Source organism: Monodon monoceros, unplaced genomic scaffold, assembly GCF_005190385.1.
Source record: "Monodon monoceros isolate NGI ecotype Baffin Bay Population unplaced genomic scaffold, NGI_Narwhal_1 Super_Scaffold_17, whole genome shotgun sequence".
Taxonomy (NCBI): Eukaryota; Metazoa; Chordata; class Mammalia; order Artiodactyla; family Monodontidae; genus Monodon; species Monodon monoceros.
Window position 1 is genome coordinate 2,748,797 of NW_021703773.1, and position 19,923 is coordinate 2,768,719.

Consider the following 19,923-nt stretch of genomic DNA (forward strand, 5'->3'; position numbering starts at 1 on the left):
TGAGCTCACACTTTCCTCTGTGTCCCCAAGGGCCTCCAGCCCCTGCGGCCGCTGGGCTGCTGAGCACAAGGAAGCTGCCCAGGTGTGTACGGAGAGGAGAGGGAAGGGGACCGGGTCGAGGCATCTCCTCCCGGAGCTCCCAAAGAGGTGTGGGTTTCTGGTTTTTTCTTTCTTTTCTTTTTTTCTTAAGATAATGAAAGCATTCACGTGTTTTTCTCCTTGCGAGTATCCGGTAACCTCTAAATCATAAGCTCTGCCTGGGTAAGGAGGTAAACTTCGACTGTAATAGAGCAGAGCAGGGGCACGTGCAGAGCTGGTCCTGTGCCTTTCCCTCTGACTGTACGCCTTCCTCTCCGTTTCTGAGCTGCTTCTACCTTCCCTGGCCCTGGACCGGAGACAGGATGGCAAAGGAGACGAGGGTTGATTTCCCGCCAGGGTGACAACAATCGCTTCAGCTCTTTCTGGCTTCCGATGTGTTAGACCCAGGGTCATATATTTTTAGCAGACCTTTCCCACCAAGCGGTCTCCAGGGAGCCACGTGATAGCCGGGTCAGGAGGAGGCTGCGGTGAGGTGTGTGGGGGCCCTGCCCTGTCCTCCTGTCCGCTGGTTCCCACGTGGGGCTTCGGCTGCTCTCCGGGGTTTCCAGCCTAGAACGGTCTTCTCAACTCCGGTAAAGGTCGCCCCTCGCGGGGCCTGTAAAATAGGAGGGATGTGCGTGCTCAGCCTCTCACTCTGGCTTTGATCCTTACACGCGCGGGAACCGCAACGGGCTGCCCATCCTCTCCCACCAGAGCCAGAGCCCAGAGTAATGCAGAGCTCTGCGTCCGCTTCTCTGACAACCTCTTCTACCCCTCCCACATGGCTCCTTCCTACCCCCCACTTTCTTTTTTAAAATTGTAACATTTCAAACCTATAGAAAATTTGCAAGAACTGTACAAAGAATCCCCACATCTCCCTCACCCAGATTCTCTGCGACCTTTCCTCTCTATTGATCTGTAATATGTACTACAGATGATGGAGTTCCCCGTCACCCCTAAAGAGCCGGTGCGTACCACCCAGTAGTCAGGACACTTTCCCACATGACACAGAGTCTCTCCAAGAAGCCCCTCTGGGATCACTTGTCATGTCTTATCGGCCTCCTTCAACCTGGAATGCTTCCTCAGCCTTGGCCTGTGTTCTACTCTTTTTGACCGTCTTCCGTTTCCTGGTGACCAGGCAGAGGCAGAGCATTCCTAGCAGGATCCCATAGAAATCAGGCTCCCTTTCCACTCCAAGGATGTTAGCCTTGATCACCTGCTGAAGTTGGTGTCTGCCAAGTTTTTCTACTGTGATATCATCAATTTTTCCCTCTGTAGTTGATCAGTATTTTCTTGGGGAGGAATATTCCTATGTAATGCCCATATCCTGTCCCTCATCAAACTCCCAGCCACCATTCCTGGCACATACACGGATGACCTCTGCCTGCATCACTACCACTATGGTGGTTCCAAGGAGTGATTCTCCATCTCCATCATTTCTTCTACGTTTACTAGCTGGCATTCCACTGAAGGATAAGCTTTCCCTTCTCCCTCATTGATTTGTTTTTTATTCATTATTTACTTATAATGAGTCTCTTCAGACTCATGGATTCCTGTTTTATTTGATGGGTTGTAATCTGATACTCTCATGACTTATTTTGATGTTCAGATCTAAACCAGGCCATTGGGAGCCCTTTCAATAAGCGGGCTTCTGTGTTATGTGACGTGTTTGCATCATTCTTGATTTCCTTACTTTCTGGCATAAGTTATCCCAGTGGCATTTTGTACTTGCCCTGCCCCAGCCCTGGATCAGCTACTTTTCCAAGGCCCCCGTTTCCTTTTAGTGGAGGCTGGTATGTAGACACCAAAATCTGATCACTCGGTGTGCCCACTGCTACTGCTAGTCATGTGTGTACACACATCTGTAACTATTTCTACATCTATCTGTGTATGTGTATTTTTAAAAACCCATGGGATCAAGCCAATACTGGTCCAAGACCTCAGGGTTCTTCCTAGCCTTTCCTCTTTCCAGGTTTTAAATCCCTTCAGACAGTGAGAAATCTGACTTCCACGGATTCGCATCATCCTTAACATGTTTGTTTATTCGCTCGATATGCCAACCTCCCAAGCACTCCAGAGTGGCCCCCTCCTCCCTCTCAGATGCCTCTGCAGGGCACCCCTCCGGTTCCCTGTCCTGCTTCCTCAGATGCCAGCATCTTCCAGCTGGGAGGTGAGGGACGGGAACAAGAAGAGAAGGGAAGATGGGAGAACCCCTGTTCCCTTTTGATTTCATTTCTGTTTGGGCTGAAAATTTAATGCAGGCAATTTGAGGAGAGGACCCAAGATTTATATTGTTGTAGCAGTTTCTTTGCCAACAGCTTCATTCGTGCCCTCATGTCGTTGAGCCCAGAGTGACAGTCGCTCCGTCTTTCCTTTCCCGTCACCTTTGTTGCTCGTCTTTCCCTCTGTCTTTGGTTTCCATGGTCTCTGCCTTTCCTTCTTCCCTCCCTCTTTCTCTCTTTCTCATCAATTTCAGGATTCGGAGTCGGGATGGCAACCATTTCAGTCCTTTTCTCTCTCCATAGCCCTGTTTAGATTCTTATTTCCTACTCTGTTTCAGGGCTGCAGACCCAGAAATACGTAATGTCAGTGATCGTGCCCCACAGATAGGAACCAATAATAGAGCAAAGCTAGAGCTCATGAATGTACAGGCGGGTTGTTATTCGGGGAATTAAGCTTCTGTAACATAGAGTATAATACTCATCTTCCCTGGACAGACGTAACAAGCTACTAGAGGATCCGGACTGGATGTGAAAGTAGCATATAAAATATAAGATCTAGGTGCATGATCCTCTGTGTATACATCCTTGTCCTTTATGGGTGAGACCTTCACTCCTGGCTGACTGCCTGGGTAAAGTGGGTGTGGCCTGAAGGCAAGTTACCTAGAAACTCCTCCCCCACTGCATCTTGTTCCCCTCTGGGGCCCTCGGCTTCTTGGCCTTCTCTGCCGCTGCTGCTCTGGCTTATTCTTCCAGGACTCCACTCCTTTCCTTCCCCATCGAAGCCTCCCCTGCCCAAGGCTCCATAGCCTCTGATAATAGGGCAGCCAATTAATCTGCTAAGCAGAGCCAATAACAGGGTAGTAGGTGCTTATGAATAAAAAGGCCATGCTTCCCAGCTGCTACAGGAACACACACTGCTTAGCTCAAAGAAAGGGCGTAGGGCCTGGAATCATGAGGTTCAGGGGCTGTGGGGTGGCAGGGGCAGGTGGGCAGGAGGGTCCTCAGGACACAGCCTGAGGCTGCTCCAGGGCCACCTGTGTGTGTGTGCGTGAAATCACCGGGTGTGAGAAAAGGAGTGGAACGGAGCGTGTCCACACGAGAACGCCAGCAGCAGCCTCGGAGGTGTTCTTGGAGTTTTCAAAGAGGCAGAGGATCTCCGGACACCAAGGCCTCTAGGTTTGAAATCGTCCTCTGCTCTGGACAGGATGAGAGTTTAATTTCCTGTGACACGTCTACTGGATTTGTACATTGAGAAATCAATTAGTGTAATTGGGGCAATCAGAGACGTGAAACAGAGGGATCATTTACTGAGAACAAATGTCTGGAATTGTCTATTTTGCCAGTGGAATTTCTCACAGTTGGTACAAGAAAATACTCCAAATTAAATCATTCAGGCTGAATGAGACTTTATTTTTCTTCTTCTTCTTCTTAAAAATGTTAAAAGAAACACAGCCTGGCTGAGATCTCCTCCCCGCCCATCAGACAGATTGCTGCTCAGAAGGATCCTCTAGACTACATTTTACCTGAAAAAAACAGAGCAAAGGCAGATGAGAAGCTCCAGGTGTGCATGTTTGGCATGAACATTTTTGCCCAAAAGATCCTAAAATGGTTGTCTGCCGTGTTAAGACCATGTGGGACGAGATCATATGGGACCAGGTGGCCTCAGGGGCTCAGGATAGGGAGTTTCTAGGATGTAAAAAGCTTCGAAGAACATTGCTCCCACCCTAACAGAGAGAGAAAAGCTTGGATAATCTACAGAATTACAGTTTTCCCCAAGCCCATCAGAGGGCTGAGGCCACAAGGCAATGGACTTTTAGCTGAATTCCAGAAAGGGCTGAGCCCTCCGAGGAGAGGGCCACCATTTCAGCTTTGGCAGAAGCAGGAGAGAAAAGCAGTTGCCATACAAGCCGAAGTCGTAACAGACTCTTGCAGGCCGGTGTGGCTTGAGTGTGTCTGGAACCCCAGGCCTCCAGCAGGTGCTCCTGAGAAATAGTGGGGTAAATCAGCTGACCAGAGGACACCCATGGGCAGCACAGGAGAGCAGGTGGTACCTGTGACTGTGGGGTTGGGGCGTGGCCCCAGACTCTTCCCTTGTGTGAAACCAAAACAGACCCTCTCCCCTTCAGACCTCAGGCAAAATCCCTTCTCCAGAGGGGGAGTAGTGGCAAACTCCCCCTGCCCCTGGGGAGGGTAGGAAACCTTCCAGCCCCAGGACATAGGCAGAGACCCAGTGCTGCTTCAGGAAAGGGGGAGGCACACCCCCTGTACTCCCAGGGAGGGCGGGAAGCCATTTGGGGCCATTAACTAACTGCCTTATACAAATAAAAAGCAGAGGTCTGCTGCCACTGGGGGAGGAGCAAGGGAATCTCACTCAGCACCAAGTATAGAGACAAGGCAGAGAAGAGGGGGAAAATGATGAAAAAAAATTCCCACCTTTGAGGCCCAGGAGCAAAGCCTGCCTAAGACTGAAGCTGGAGCAGGACAAAAGAGAAGCTCTGCTCTTACCTTGAAACAAGGAAGAGCATAGGACTGCTGGGAGGGGGCAAGAGCGTGGAGAAAGACCCCAACTGAGGCACAGGCAACATAAGGATGGCCGGAAGCTGAGCGGCAATCAGGATCACAGAACAACCCTCTGGCACCTTAGCTCCTACTCTGAGCTCCAGGTGACAGCAGCCTACCTCTGGAATAATCTGAAGGCTGTGTGCACCAGTGGTAACAACAAAACCCAGATGCAGGTCAACTCCTGACTAGATTGACTCAGCCCCCATCCCCAGCCCTGTGCTAACAGCTTCACAGAAGCAGAGGCATGTCCATTTCCAGGCACAAATTATTTCAGTCTCTACTGCTCTTCTATATATAGTGTCTGGCATTCAATTAAAAATTACAATACACACAGTAAGAAGAAAACAGCAACAAAGAATTGTCAATAGACAAAGCAATCAACAGAACCAGACGTAGAGTTGACCTGGATTTTGGAACTATCAGATGGACTTTGAAATAACTATGCTTAATATGTTAAAGGATCTAGTAGGAAAAGTGGACACTGTTCATGGACAGATAGGGGATTTCAGCAGAGATATGGCAACTGTAAGAAAGAGCCCAATGAAATGCTAGAAATTTTTAAAAACTTTCAGGCAATGAGGAATTTCTTCAACAGGCTCCAGAGTAGACTGGACACAGCTGAGGAAAGAATCAAAGAACTTGAAGACATGTCGGTAGAAATGATCAAACTTGAAACAAAAAATAGAAAAAGAGTGATGAAAGAAAAACAGGAAAGAGCAGCCAAGGGCTGTGGAACAAAATCAGTTAGTCTAACGTGCGCGTAACTGGAGACGCAGAAGCAGGTCTTCGGGAAGAAGAATTTGGCAAGCTGGCATTTTCCTGAGAAAAGCGTGTGGCTAAAAAAAATGCCCACAAGTAGCTACTGCTTTGCTCCCTAGCTTCTAATTTAGCTGAAGAAGTTCCTCTAATATCCCTCCACCTCCTTCTTGTTTATCTTCTACACCCAGTTATTTGGGGGAGGAAATATGTGATTTCTCCCCATAATCCCCCTCAGTATTCTGTCTGCCATTCAGCGTGGAGTGGAGTGGCTGTCAGGTTAGCGGGACTAGCTGCAAAGGTGCCAAGAAGATTCAGCGGCCTGCCTTTTACTCTTAGCCAATAACTTAAACTTGATTTGACTCAAACACACCACACGGATCCTGATTTTAAAGAGGTGGTAGATTGCAGTTTGTCTCTGTCCATAGTTTTAGTTAAGAACGAGTAGCTCCCAGAATTTGCACCCCTCCCCCCTTCAGATCTGAGCAATAACAAGTCTGCTTAAAGAAAAAGAAAGTATGAAATGTAGTATTTATCCATGAAACGCTCTTTTGAAATACTGGAAGTGGTCTCCTGCCTAGACTAGTTATGCCTCTAATAAGACAGTTGTACAAGCTCCTTTGGGCACATATGCCCTAAACTTGCTTTCAGGCTTTCAGCGACTTCAGCTGCTGGATGTGGCCATCCATCCATCTGCTGAGGCCAGTTGCTGGAGAAAACTTGCTGCAGTGGATGTTTGTACGTTCCTGGAATCCAGATGCTTCATGGAAGAAAGAGGAGGGCACTTGATGAGAAGGGCCGGGAGCATAGTTTCTAAAACCTGAGCTCATGGGTTTAGAATTTAAACTCAGACATGTTTAAACTCACGTTGCCATTGTTAATGGACTTGCACCCCTGGCTGTGTGCAGACTGCCCCGAAAAGCCCTCTGCGAAGCTTTCCTGACCCCTTAACCAAGCAGCTCCTTTCTCCTCTGTGCTACTTTCAGTCTTATACCTGCATTTTGGGCGTTTTTCACGTGATTTTGCATTTATTTTTATGCATCTCCTTTCTGTCTTAAACTGAGTTCTTTGAGGGTCAGGGTTTGTGTTTTAGGCATCCCTAACGTAGTGCCAGGCACAGAATAGCTTCTCAGTAAATGTTTGCTGAAGCGGATTTAGTGCATGCTCGGCGTGAGGTAACTGTAGTTGGGACAAGAGTTTGTCATAGCCGTGCCCCTGTGTGATTTTGTTCTGCACTAGATTCCTGGGTCTTCTTGCACACCCGTCATAGCTGTGCCACATGGGCTTCTTCTGTGGCCCTGGTGAGGGAGTTGGATTCAGATCATCACAGTAATGGACTTGGAAGTAACTTAGTGTGACTATGTTGGAAACAAATCAAAGGTAAAGTAAGAAAAATAAAGTCATAAAGAAGAAAGAGATCTTTGAACCAGGATCCGAGGTGGAAGCTGAGTAAAACTATTAGAGACACAGATCTATTGATATTCAGACGGTCCCTTGCCTTCTGCCAGAGTTCAGCTTTGGGAGGGGGGTATGTGACCCAGGGAGGGAAGCAGAGGGGCTTCCTAGGGACCAGGGCAGCGAGTAAAATCCTGGGGACCACCTACAGCGGTCGTGACCAGACCCGCACGGATGGTTATGGTGACTGAGCAGTCCCTCTAAGCTGCCTGGTAGTCACAGAGGGAACCTGTGCTTTCATCGGCTGATGAAAAGAAACATACTAGCTCCTCGGGTTAAAAAAGGCCCAAACTCTTTCTTCCTGGGGCATCCAGGTTGGTTCTATATGTGGCTGTGACCTAGAAAGGCTGTGTGACCTGAGCCAATCATTTGACTTCTCTGGGCCTTGGTTTCCTCAGCATTCAGGGATCTCCAATAACCCTTTGGACGCCAGCATCCTCTGGGCAGACTGTGTGTCTAGAATCCCTGTGGATTGAGATCCTGACTCTGGCTCCAAAGAGCAGGGACAGCCACCCCTGGGGTGTTAGCAGCAAACGTTAGTGTTTTCCTTGTAGACTGGCCACTTCCCCAGCTTTGAGGCATTCAGGACCAACGACTGCTCCTGGAAAGTGACTGCACCCCCCGGGAGCGCTGAAAGCCCCGCAGTCAGCACACGCACGCTCGAAGCCCCAGCCGAGTCCCCTGCAGTGAGCAGACTGTGACCCCCACAGTGGTATGCCCACCCCGGATTCCCACGTGACCACAGGGTGCCTGTGCTCAGCGCCGGGAACCTTCCAGACAAGGCGCTGCTGGGTGTGAAGAGGGGATTGCAGATGGCAGCGCTGGGGAAGGAGGGGCTCCCTCCGGTGCAGACCCTTCCCCGGGGTAGAGTCAGGATGCAAAGCTGGAGAGAGTGGCTCCAGGCCCCCCGAGCGGGTCGCCTGACAAAGGCTTTTCTGCAAGTTTGTATTTTGCAGAATGATTTGAGGGGAACTGGCTTCAGCCCCGAGCTCCTCCCCTCCCTCAGATTCCTGCAGTCACAGACCTGCTGTCTTGCCTTCAACCACTTTCTCCCTTTCTGTTATCAAAACGGGCTCTGACCTAGCCTTTATCTGATAAACTCATTCACACTGGGGTGTGGATTATTCACACCTCTTTGGACCCTACATTTTCACGGTGTCCAAAGTCTGCAAGAGGAAGAAATCTAACGGAGATTTTCAGGCGTTGGCGAGAGGAAATATTGCAGCGGGCTCTCCCATCCCCTCCACATACACCCACCCTGGCAAGGCTGGCTGTGCTGACGGGCAAAGATTTGGCCAGCTGTACTCTGTGGGTTTGGGGCGCAGGGCGGGTCCGGTCTAAATAGGAAGTAGGTAAAGTTCCCTTCAAGCCTACTCTGGGCTGTTCTCTGACACCCAAGGCACCTGTTATATTTGCCCCGTCCAAGGCCCCCGACGTAAAGAGGGTCTTATACATGTTCCATTCTCCCATCGTGAGGCACGTGTGTCGCGTTACGGCAGTAATCACTCAGTACTTTCCAGTGCTGGTTTTAGCAAAGCAATAGGGCTAATCTGTTAATGGGTTAACGCACTAGAACTCCCAGGCAGAATATTTGTGTTTTAATTGGAATCTCCTGAAAATGATGCCCTGATACAAAGGGAGAGTGGGAGTTTCAGGACCCCATGGTGGGGCTGCAGAGATATTGGGTGAGCCAGGGACCCCTCCATTCACACCACCAGGAACCAACCCCTCCATCTTGGTGATGAGGGTCTTTCTTGTCAGCCAGAGCCCACGGTGGCCCTGGGGCACCCCCTGAAAGGGGACGTGGGAGAACAGAGTTGACCATCAGAGGAGACAGGAAGGAGGAGATGGGAAGAGAGGAGATTGCTGGTGGGGAGGGAGCGGGGTAGAGATCACTGACTGATGAAAATCATTCTCTGTGCGGAGCCAAGATCTATTTCTCCATTGGAACTGAAAGCCAGTTCCATCGTGTAGTCAGTTATTTGTGTTCTGAGTAGCTCTCTTTGAAGGCAGCTTTTGCCAGAAAGTTTCAAGACATCTAAGTGCAAGGGTCAGAAGGGTCCGAAGCAGGAGGGGACCAGTGAGCCTTGTGCTGGCTGCTTTCTTTAGAGCCCGGGCGGCTGGAACTTTAACTACCCAGTGAGGGTTCTGCTTTTGTGGACTTGATGGTTGGCCCTGGAAAATGTTTGCTTGGTTTTTTTCCCCTAAAATTTAACTGTCAGACAAGCTTTGGTCACAGGCTGGCTCTGCCCTGCGCCTTTGTCGACACCACTCGGGGTCTCCCCTTCGGGCCCTTTGCACAGCCCCTCATGGTCAGGGACCTCGGTCCAGCCGCCTGGACCAGCAGGACGCACGGACCCTCTAACCCCACCGTCCCTGCCTCTCTGCTCTTCACAGAATGGGCTGAACGGCTTGCATCTGGCCTCTAAAGAAGGCCACGTGAAGATGGTGGTCGAACTTCTGCACAAAGAGATCATCCTGGAAACGACAACCAAGGTACGTCTCTTGGTGGCGGGGGGTGGGGGGTGGGGCGGGAGGTTTCCATCAAAATTCACATATTGTCCCAAACCCTAAAGACATAGAAACCAGCCCTTCATGACAGAAACCCAAGCCCGCTTCTGAACTCCTCTCGTCCTTCCAGTCACTTCCTAGCCCTGTGAGCCCCTGAAGTCACCTGAAAAACACAGGACCCCATTTCCACAAGGGTTCAGGGGGCCTTTATCCTCATCACTCAACTGTAAAGCTAAAAATAAAGCCGTTTGCCTGATGGCTTCCTGCTTTCCCAAGCTAAGAGGTCCACAGGCAGGTGCCCTGGGTCCAGATCCTCGCTCAGATGTTTCATACTCTGTGACCTGAAGCAAGTCACTCAGCCAGTGAGAAGCCTCAGTTCACTCATCTTTAAAATGGAGATTATAATATGTAGTTGCAGGATTGGTATGAAAATCAAATGTGATAGTGAATATATAATGCCTACATAGGAAGAAATCAATAAATATTGGTGACTGTGTCGTTCATGAGGGCTGTGGAAGAGTCCACACCCCTCTCGTTCATCCTTCTCCAGCCCTGAGTCTTCCTTGGTCAGCCCCAAACCCATTTCCTCTCCTTACTGGGTCCCTTGAACAGTGAACAGTGTTCTGTTTACTCCAAGCATTTGTGTGATGTCACACCTCTCACAGCAGGACGGTTCTCCCCAAAGCAGCAGATTATAAACACCAGTGACTTAAGTCCAGAAACTGCAGTCATGGAATTGATGCACCTACATGTTGCAAAATCAGTTTCATTTCTTATGCATCTTATTTGTTTACTAAGCAACAAGCAGCCAGCATTTAAAAACAAACAAAATTAAACCAGAAAAATCACCTCTGTTTACTGTGTCAAGTACTGTTTCCTCTTCTCCCCCTTCCTTTGTTACATCCCATGGTTTTCTTCCTGGGCTGGTCCCTGCAGCCCCTTATTTTCCATTTGCTGTTTATTCAGCGTGGTCTCATGCACAGCCCCGATTTCAGTTCCACGCAGCAAACGTTTTACTACCTCGTGAGCAGAGAACCAGAAGAACAACAGGTAGAGAACAGATATAATTTATGGTTATGAAGTGAACTTCCAAAATATTATGAAGGTAGACTCATCTCTCGAGGTAAAATTCTGTAATTTTCATGTCATTTCCCAAAGGTGAAAAGATCTCACGGATGAAATAGACTGATTTGCTCTTTCTGAACGTGTACAGGGCATTTTTTTTCTAACCGCATGACAAATACCAATTGTTTCCACCCGGCTTCTTCTGTGGATGAAAGGGATGTGGTTATTTCTCATCTGATGCTGTCAGCTGCCTGTCCGCAAGCATGGTGCCATCTGACGGGCTGTGGTGGCCAGAGTGGCTGTCCTCCCCCTGGCATCCCCACAAGAGCTGCAGAAACACTATGCTTCAGCACGTTTACTCTCTCCGAATTTCCCCCTTGGATCGGTATTCTGCAAGCGAACACTTGGTGTGTCTCTGTTATTTATAGAAATTGTATAAGCCAACGTGGTTTCTGAGGGCCCAACAGAGGGAGGAAAAAAAGGGTGAAGCTGAAACCGTGGGCAAAACAAGAGCCACAACAGATTGGGGAATTGTAATGGGTCTCGCAAGCAAGAGCGAGATTAAAAAAAGAAAAGACTAAAAAGCCAAAACCAATATAGGTTCCTAAACTGTGCTTAGAAAATTTAAAAGTGTGAAACAAATGTATTCTTTGCCTCCCCCTGCACCCCCCTCCCCAGCCCGGGCACTCACTCAGCACCCACTGCAGCCACCCTCCCTGCCGTGAGCTCTGGGACTCCCTGGAAATGGAGAAATTGGGTCTTTGTGGATCCAAATATAGCTAAGTACTTTTTCCTGCTTCTTTGAGGGCACGTTCCTTCATGCTGCGGGAGGAGCAGAAAAACCCATCTCCCTGTGACTCCGGACCTGAGGCTGGGGGTCTTCTTGAGCCTTGCGGCGCGTGCATGTGTGTGTGGAGGGGGGCATACATTCCTCACCAGGGCTGCTCTCAGCCCAGGTTCTGAAGACGTCACGGGCCGAGTCCCACGGCCAGGCCTCCACATCTCTCCCTGGCCAGCTTCCCTCCACGTGGGTTTATACGGGGTGAGTCCTGTCGTCGTGGGATTTCAGGCAGGAAGGGGCAGACGGAAGGAAATGTTTGAAATTCCCTTCTCGAGCTGGCCCAGTGCCTGACTCAGACGTGCTCAGCGTGTGGTGAGTGGATGGATGGACATGGCACGCCTCCTTCTAGGTGGGGAGGCGTGGAGGTCTGAGTCCTGATTCCTAGAGAAGGTTCTGGTGCCAGCAGCCCCGTTCCACTTGGTACAGCTAGTGAGTTGGACCCAGGTGCCAAGGTGTCTAAGTGGAGGCTCTTCGGACTTCGAAGAAAAAAAGATTACTTAGCATCTTTATACTCATTTCTGACACTTATTCTCTGATGGATATTTGAGGAAGAACCCTTCTGCTTAACAAGTGGAACTTAAGGAGAAATCAGAAAGACACATTTGGGAGGTAACGAGAGGACCCTCCTGCTTGAAACAGGCCACGCTTTAGAGACAGAAACATGAGCCCTGGGGCGCCGGGTGGCCCTGTGATGCTCAGACCCTGTGATGCTCAGACCCCCTGGGGGAGGCGCTTGGCTCCCAGTGGCCGGTGGCCCCAGCGCACAGACTAGATTTGAAGTCCCTGTTTGGTGGGTTTCCTGAGATGGATTGGCAAGTGTTCATGTAATTTAGTTAAAAACTATATGCCGCCTGAACTAGAAAACGTGAGGTCGTGTGAGATCTCTGCGCCTTACGTAGCAGAGAGACAGATGGGTCCAGCTGTGGTCCCTGTTTGATGGACGTGGTCAAGTGGGCCTGCCCCGCCTGCCCCTCCCGGAGCAGGGATGCCCGTGGGATCACGTCGGGGAGAGGGACTTGGGAGGGAGGCAGGAAGGAGCCTGGCAGGGAGGTGCATCCCGGAAACGGAAGCTACCTGCCGGACCTGACCCCGCCCGTCCAGGAAGTGCTGTTAAATGCCCAGGATGGATCCAGACAAGAAACCTCACACGTCCCCGCCACTACCACCACCTTCAGAGCCTGCCTGGCGTCTTAGTCTCTGTTACCAGTTCTCAGCTTCTGAAAAGTTTACCTTAAAACAGCTGTGAATCTCATTTGCTTCTAATGTTTCTTCTCTCCGGCCTTCCTCTCCTCTCTGACTTGGTGAACTCTGACTCACTGTATTTTACTTATTCATATTCTTCCTTTGGGTTTTCCTCTGCCAGGTTCTATTCTATTTATTTTTCTGCACTTGGTTTCATATTTTTCTTTTCTTCTACGTACATTATATAGTTCCTTTTACTAACCCTCCCCCCAACTCCTTTACCTATTTCTGCCCTTCCCACTTCTATCTGATGCTTGACTACCCCTCACCCAGTGCCCCCTTTGGTCCAGCCTTTGGCCGGTGCGTGTTGCTGTAATGGCGCGAGGGAGCTGGGCCCGCGGGATCTGTGACCTCCTTTTCCCTGGAGCTCGGGGCCTCCGCCCCGTCCTGCAGGGCCACAGCCCGGGAGGAGCCGGACGTCCAAGGAGCCATCTTGCCTGGCAGCCCTTCCGCAGGTGGCCTGGGGAATTCTGACTGCCCGTCAGCCGATGTCAGGACGCCGAGCCCAAGTGCAGCAGATCCGTGCTGAGAAGTTGGCTTTCTTGTTCTGGGGCATTCTTTTTTCAGGAGAACGGGAAGAACTTCCCTCCATAGGTTTCCAGGGCTGTTCATGATGTCTGATGGGTCAGGCACACAAGTGTGTGTGGTCCACCCCTTGGGGCCATAAAGGAAGCCCGCTGCCTCCCCGCAGACGACACCCTTATCCCGCACCTGTGACAGCCCTGTACCTGTGACGGGCCCCTGGGAACCTCCTGTCTTCCCTCCCCGTGTTTCAGAAGGGGAACACGGCGCTGCACATCGCCGCCCTGGCGGGTCAGGACCAGGTGGTGCGGGAGCTCGTCAACTATGGCGCCAACGTCAACGCCCAGTCACAGGTGATGCTCAGGGCCCCGGGCGGCGGGGCTGCCCGTCCCCTTCACCCGGGTGGACACGCTGTGTGGCCGAGTCCAAATGTATTCAAATGTCTCCAAGCACCTTCTTGCTTTTTCCTGCTTCACAGTGGACGTTCTAAGCACGATGGGGTGGGTCATTGTGGACCCCATCTCTGTTCCTTTATCTGAATAATATATTTAGTTGTGGCTCATCTGTGTATGGGGGGGACATGAGGGCAGATGAGGAAAGGAGTGAAATTAGCAGGGGGTGGGTGTGCAGAAGAGGCTGACCATTCTGGGAGGGGCAGAAACAGACTTCCGGAGAGGATCACCCCCACCTGGTGGCCTTTTGCAGTAACCCCGCTACACCATTGCAGAGTGTCCGTGTGTTATTATAGCTGGAGACACAGGTGGGGATGTTGCCACAAGGGCTGGGTGGAAACAGGATGCAGGGAGAGCTGTCTGCGAGTTTGGAGGATCTTGCATTGGTTTTAGCGTCTGTCACTAACATGGGTGAATGCCAATGGCTTTTTCTCTTGGCTTACAGAAAGGTTTTACACCCCTGTACATGGCAGCACAAGAGAATCACTTGGAGGTGGTTAAGTTTTTGCTGGAAAACGGAGCTAATCAGAATGTAGCCACAGAAGTAAGTACCTTGGGGATGCGGCCTCACAGCTGAATGTCCCTCGGGGGGAGGACACGGTCCCAGGGGAGTGTGTTCCTGGGACATGGCTCGGGATGCATTCTCTGCCATGATCAATGTCCTGGGTGCTGTTGGACCCTGCAAGGGGGCAAGAGACAAAGTTATGGTCGTTGAGGGATGCCCAGACACGTGCCAGAGAAGTGACAGCAGGGGTGAGCCTGTCATTCCCACTGTGACAAACACTGGAGGCCGGGCTGGGGTGGGAGGCGTGCGTGCACGTGTGTGTGTGTGCGTGCGTGCGCACGTGTGTGTGACAGGTCTGCCTAGGACCTTAATGAGAAAGACTCTTGCCGGGAACCCACGTACACTCTTGGACAAGTCACTCGACCCTGAGTTTTGTCACTGGTGAAATGATGAAATCGGACTAGATGGAACCAAAGCTTCTCTTGACTCTTAGCATCAGATGACATCTACTTTGCCAGTTCAGGGGGCCCTGTACCCCTAGTACACACCGAGGAGATTAATAACAGTAGCTCACAATTGAAACCTCGGTGCCTGGTGTGGTTTCCAGTGTTTGGTAGGCGTTCAATAATATTTGTGAAATGAATGAAGGAATAATGGTCGGCCGTCAGTTCACGGCACTGTCCTGACACCGGGTGATGGGGTGAGAGGGAGGCAAACAGACAGGGCAGTAAAACTCTCATCAACGCTCCGACTAGGAGCACGTCCTAAAGGAAAAGTTAAATACGCGCCAAAGGGAAATTCCTGGAGGTGCTGTGACACGGCAAGGAACGAAAGCAGGGCCAGGAGCGGCGTCAGGGAGGAGGTGGCATCTCAGCCGAGCTCGCAGACTGTGGAGGAGGGAGGTCCTCTCGGGCACAGGGCAAGAGCCCTGAGCTTGAAAGCGCGTGTCCTGCCCTGAGGACCGAGTGGTCAGGACGGTCAGAGCAAATGGTCCCTCCTCTCCCCCTCCCCGGTCAGGACGGCTTCACCCCTCTGGCCGTGGCCCTGCAGCAGGGCCACGAGAATGTGGTGGCGCACCTCATCAACTACGGGACGAAGGGGAAGGTGCGCCTGCCGGCCCTGCACATCGCGGCCCGCAACGATGACACGCGGACGGCCGCGGTGCTGCTGCAGAACGACCCCAACCCCGACGTGCTTTCCAAGGTGAGGCGGCCGGTGGGGCCGGGATCATGCCGGGGCCTGTACCGGGGGCCCTCGGGGTCTCCACCGATTCCGGCAGTTACCTGGAACCAGCCAGACCACAGAAGCTCCAGTGTGCACCCCAAGCACCCGCCCCGCTACGCCCGCCGTTCCACCAGCCAGCTGAGAGCCACAGGGGACGCCCCCCTTTAAACCCCCGGGCAATGCCGAAGGACGTGTGCTCGCTGTGGCTCCAGGTCACCCAGAACAGCGCCCAGGCGGGGCAGGAGGGGCCTCTGGCCAGAGGAGGACTTTGCAGTCCATCCCCCCCACCCAGGTGGTGTTCTAGAAGTTTATTCCAGCTCTTTCCCCAGCTTCCCCCCGGTTGGAGGGAGGGAGGGAAGGGTCCCCACATGGAGATGGGACTGGAGAGGGGCCTCCCAGGGGCCTGGACAGCCCGCCATCTGCACACGCTGTCCGATGTTTCCACTCCCTGTAAGTTTAGACTTAGCGTCTCCCTCCCGCTGCGAACGCACTTGCACTGAGTCAGTCCCGCAGGCCCCTGCCCCATGGTCACGGGGTTCCGCCAGGAACACTGCTGCCTGGATTGTTAGGCGTGGTCGGGGGTTGGGCACAGAAGGATGACAAGGGACGCCCCCAGCTGGCCACCCAGGGGCCACCGCACCCCTATGGGGGCTGAAACCGTCCCGAGGATTAAGGTCATGGACCCCATAACACTTCTCACTCATTCATTAAAATCTCTTCAGAAGTAACCATTCAGAGGAACGGGCCCTGCCTGCAGGGTGGGAGGCCACCCTGGTCCATGGTTTGTCCATGTGAACCACGGAGACTGGGTGTCCCCAGAGGTAGCACCTCACTTTTGGATGTAATTGACGTGGGACATCTCTTGACCCCTTCCTTCTGAATCTGCCTGCTGTGTGAGGTCCTCTGGTCCTGCCGGCTTTTCAGAACACCAGGCTGATTCTGAGGTAGAAATGACAGTACGTGGCTTGTGACGCCTTGTCCCCCTCTGTTGTGTGCCAGACGGGATTCACCCCCCTCCACATCGCAGCTCATTACGAGAACCTCAACGTGGCCCAGCTGCTCCTCAACCGGGGAGCCAGTGTCAACTTCACGCCCCAGGTGAGGCCCTTTGGTGAGGCCACCCATGCGTGCGGGGACTGGGCCTCTAGAACCCAGTGCCCCCCTCTTGTGGCACCAAGGACATCCCCGCACTGCAGACGTGCCTGCGGGTGAAGCAGCCCTGGATGGGTTTCTAAGAAATTGCAGCCTGTGTTTTTGATTCTGGGGGACCTGGGCTCAGCCAGCTTGCTGTGATGAACCAAGAGGCTGGCGTGTCCTTAGAGGCTTTGAAATCTTTCTTAGGCGAGAAGAGTCCTAACAGCGGGCTCTGAGTGGCCGCTTGCCTTGGGCTGGGGCAGGGCCACAGGGGAGCAGGGCGCAGAGCAGCTGCCTCCCAGACAAGGATACACGCCCTGACCAGTCCCTTCCTCCCTTCCAGAACGGCATCACGCCTCTGCACATTGCTTCCCGCAGGGGGAACGTGATCATGGTGCGGCTTCTGCTGGACCGCGGGGCCCAGATAGAAACAAAGACCAAGGTGGGTGCCAGCCAGCTGCCCAGCAAGGCCAGGGGAGCGAGTGCTGCCTTCCAGGGCTCCACCCAGGTAGTGGGCTCCCCGTGACCAGCTAGGGAAGGGCGTCCAGCCTCTAGAACAGCCCACAGGGGCAGCTGGAGACCAGACTGCTCCATCGAGCTGGTCCTTAAGGAAGCCTTCTCGTGCCTCTCCGGCTGGAATGGTGCCACAGGTGCCTTCTCTCCAGTGACCTCTGATGGGTGCCTCTGGGGCTTTCTCTTTTTGACTGTCTTTTAAAGGATGAATTGACACCTCTCCACTGTGCAGCTCGGAATGGGCACCTGCGAATCTCAGAGATCCTGCTGGACCACGGGGCGCCCATCCAAGCCAAAACCAAGGTGCGAGCTTCCTTTCTGCAAGGAGCATCTCTTAGGCAGGGCTCCAGGTCAGGCCGACCCGGGTCGAATCCCATTTCTGAGAAACAGAGATGCTAATTCTACTAACTCAGCCAGTGTGTGTAACGTTGACCCCAATGTCTGTCACACAGGAGGCACTCAGCTCTAATTATTATCTAGATCAAGGTTGGCATCCTTTCTCTCTAAAGGGCCAGATAGTAAATATTTTTAGGCTTTGCAGGCCCTGGTCAATGTCACAACAATTCAAATCTACCACTGTAATGGGGAAGCAGCTGTGGATAATGTGCAAACTAGCAACCCTGTTCTAGTAAAACTTTATTGCCAAGCACAGGCAGCAGGCTGGAGTTGTCCCATGGGCTGTCATTTGTCTGTACAGCTCGAGATCAGGCCTCATCTCTTTTACCCTGGCTCCAGAAAAGACAGGAACTAAGCACTCGGGGAGTCTTCAGAGCCTGGACCGGACTGGATGATATTGAAAAGAAAACAAAACGGTTCTTCTCGAGGTCCTTTCGGGGCCAGAGCAAAAGCCCAGCCCTCAGTTCTAACATGAGGTCTTGAGTCTTACTGGGGCCAAAGCTGTCAGACTACCTGGTGTTGCCTACACCGCCTCCAGGCCCACTGCTTCATTCTTGGGGTGAATTTAGAAGGTGGTCAGAGCAAAGCAAGGCAGAAACCAGACCCACCCATGGCCACTCCTGAGGTTTTCTGTGCGCAGCTCCCTGTCATAAGATTCTACACCATAAGAGCAATTTATTCCCTGACCGAGGGTTATGTGAGTGTTCAGTGGAGCTCTCTGAAATCTGGGTCATGTTCACGGCCCAGGCTGTCGTGTGTGTGTGTGTGTGTGTGTACACTTCCCCTTTTTATAAGGACAGCAGTCATATTGGATTAAGGTCTACACCAGTGACCTCATCTTAACTAACTACATCTGCAATGATCCTGTTTCCAAATGAGGCCACATCACGAGGTCCTGGGCTTTAGGACTTCAACATGTGAATTTGAGGGACACAGTTCAATTCAATCACTGACAGTAGCCATCATGCAGCTTGATTGTGTTTCTTCCTCGCTGAAAATCCTTCTTTCAGTTGTCTCTTGCTAAAACCTAACGTCCCAGTTTCCTCGCTCAGGGGCTTTCATGATGCAGCTCCTGCCTGCCCCTGGTGTCCAGCTCTATGCCCTTGGCCTCCCACGTGTTTACCTGCATGGAGCTCCCTGGGTCCCAGGGCGGCTGCCTCTGTGGCACTGCACACGCCATTCCCTTCTCGGGGATGCTCTTTCTGTGTCGTCTTCCTGGCAAGATCCTAGCTCAGGGATCACCTCCCTGGGAAGCCTTCTCTCCCCATGTCCCCCCGACCGCATCATGACTCCACACTCCCCTGCTCCTCTGTGCTTTATCAGGCCTTCCTGATGTCACCACACGGAGTGACAACAATGTATCTCTTTTCCCATCTTTAACCTACTAGTCTGCCAGCTTCCTTGGCCTGGAATTCTGTCTGTTCTGTTTCCCCAGAGCTTATCCCATACCTGATGCACTTTAATCACTTAATATTTGCTGAATTTATGTCTGAATGAATGAGTGAGTCTTCTCTGTCTTTAATTGTTTGAAATAAATTGCTATTTAAGAAATAGTGAGGATCCTTAACAGTTTTTTAAAGTGATGTGCACTTGTCAAGGACAAAGAACGGAGGGTTTTAGATCCAAATTCCATTTTAGCATCATTCATTCATTCAAGACCACACTGATTAAGGACCACTGTGTGTGTTACATGCATGCGTGGGGCGTGTAAGAGATACTAGGCACAGTCACTGATCTTAAGAAGCTTCTAAGGAAGGAGAGAAGATACATACACCTGAAAAGTTAATTATGAAAACAATTCGGCAAGTATATAAGTACGGTCCGAGCGAGGGGTACAGATGAGAAAAGCCCACAGGAATCAAAGGTGGCCAGAGGAGGCCTCGTGAAAGAGGTGGGCCTGGCTAGAGCTGGCCTGGAGGATTTGGCGGGGTGAGAAGAAGGAGGTTTGCAATCAGAGACCAGCAGGAACGCGGAGGCCGGAATGAACCAGGCTCACCCGGGAGCCACATGGAAGCCCTGTGTAGGGAGGAGGTGGGAAGTGAGGTTGGAATCATTGCCTGCCTTGAATTTCCATGTTCATTTCCTTTGCAACTGGTTGTTTTCCCTCTTCACCAGAATGGCTTGTCCCCAATCCACATGGCGGCTCAGGGAGACCACCTTGACTGTGTCCGACTCCTATTGCAATACAATGCAGAGATAGACGACATCACACTGGACCACCTGACCCCGCTCCACGTGGCTGCCCACTGCGGCCACCACAGGGTGGCCAAGGTCCTTTTGGATAAAGGGGCCAAACCAAACTCCAGAGCCCTGGTGAGTAGGAGGCTATCGGAAAAGGTGCCAGAGGGGCTAGGGCCAGAGCTGCATGGCTGAGCCCCCCAGGGAGGTACCCACTGGTGCCTGGAGCTGCCCTGGAGACTCAGGGCGGGGACAGTGTCGGGGGGC

At 51.9% G+C, this 19,923-nt stretch overlaps 1 protein-coding gene across 1 annotated transcript in view; it reads left to right on the top strand.

The window, feature by feature from the left end:
• Positions 1 to 19,923, top strand: part of ANK1 (ankyrin 1) — a 96,850-nt gene that overhangs the window by 14,797 nt on the left and 62,130 nt on the right. Inside the window, exons 3-10 of the mRNA XM_029226367.1 lie at positions 9,471 to 9,569; positions 13,509 to 13,607; positions 14,152 to 14,250; positions 15,229 to 15,414; positions 16,435 to 16,533; positions 16,913 to 17,011; positions 17,287 to 17,385; positions 19,594 to 19,791. Coding sequence (XP_029082200.1) covers positions 9,471 to 9,569; positions 13,509 to 13,607; positions 14,152 to 14,250; positions 15,229 to 15,414; positions 16,435 to 16,533; positions 16,913 to 17,011; positions 17,287 to 17,385; positions 19,594 to 19,791 — 978 coding nt within the window. The remainder of the gene's footprint in view (positions 1 to 9,470; positions 9,570 to 13,508; positions 13,608 to 14,151; positions 14,251 to 15,228; positions 15,415 to 16,434; positions 16,534 to 16,912; positions 17,012 to 17,286; positions 17,386 to 19,593; positions 19,792 to 19,923) is intronic.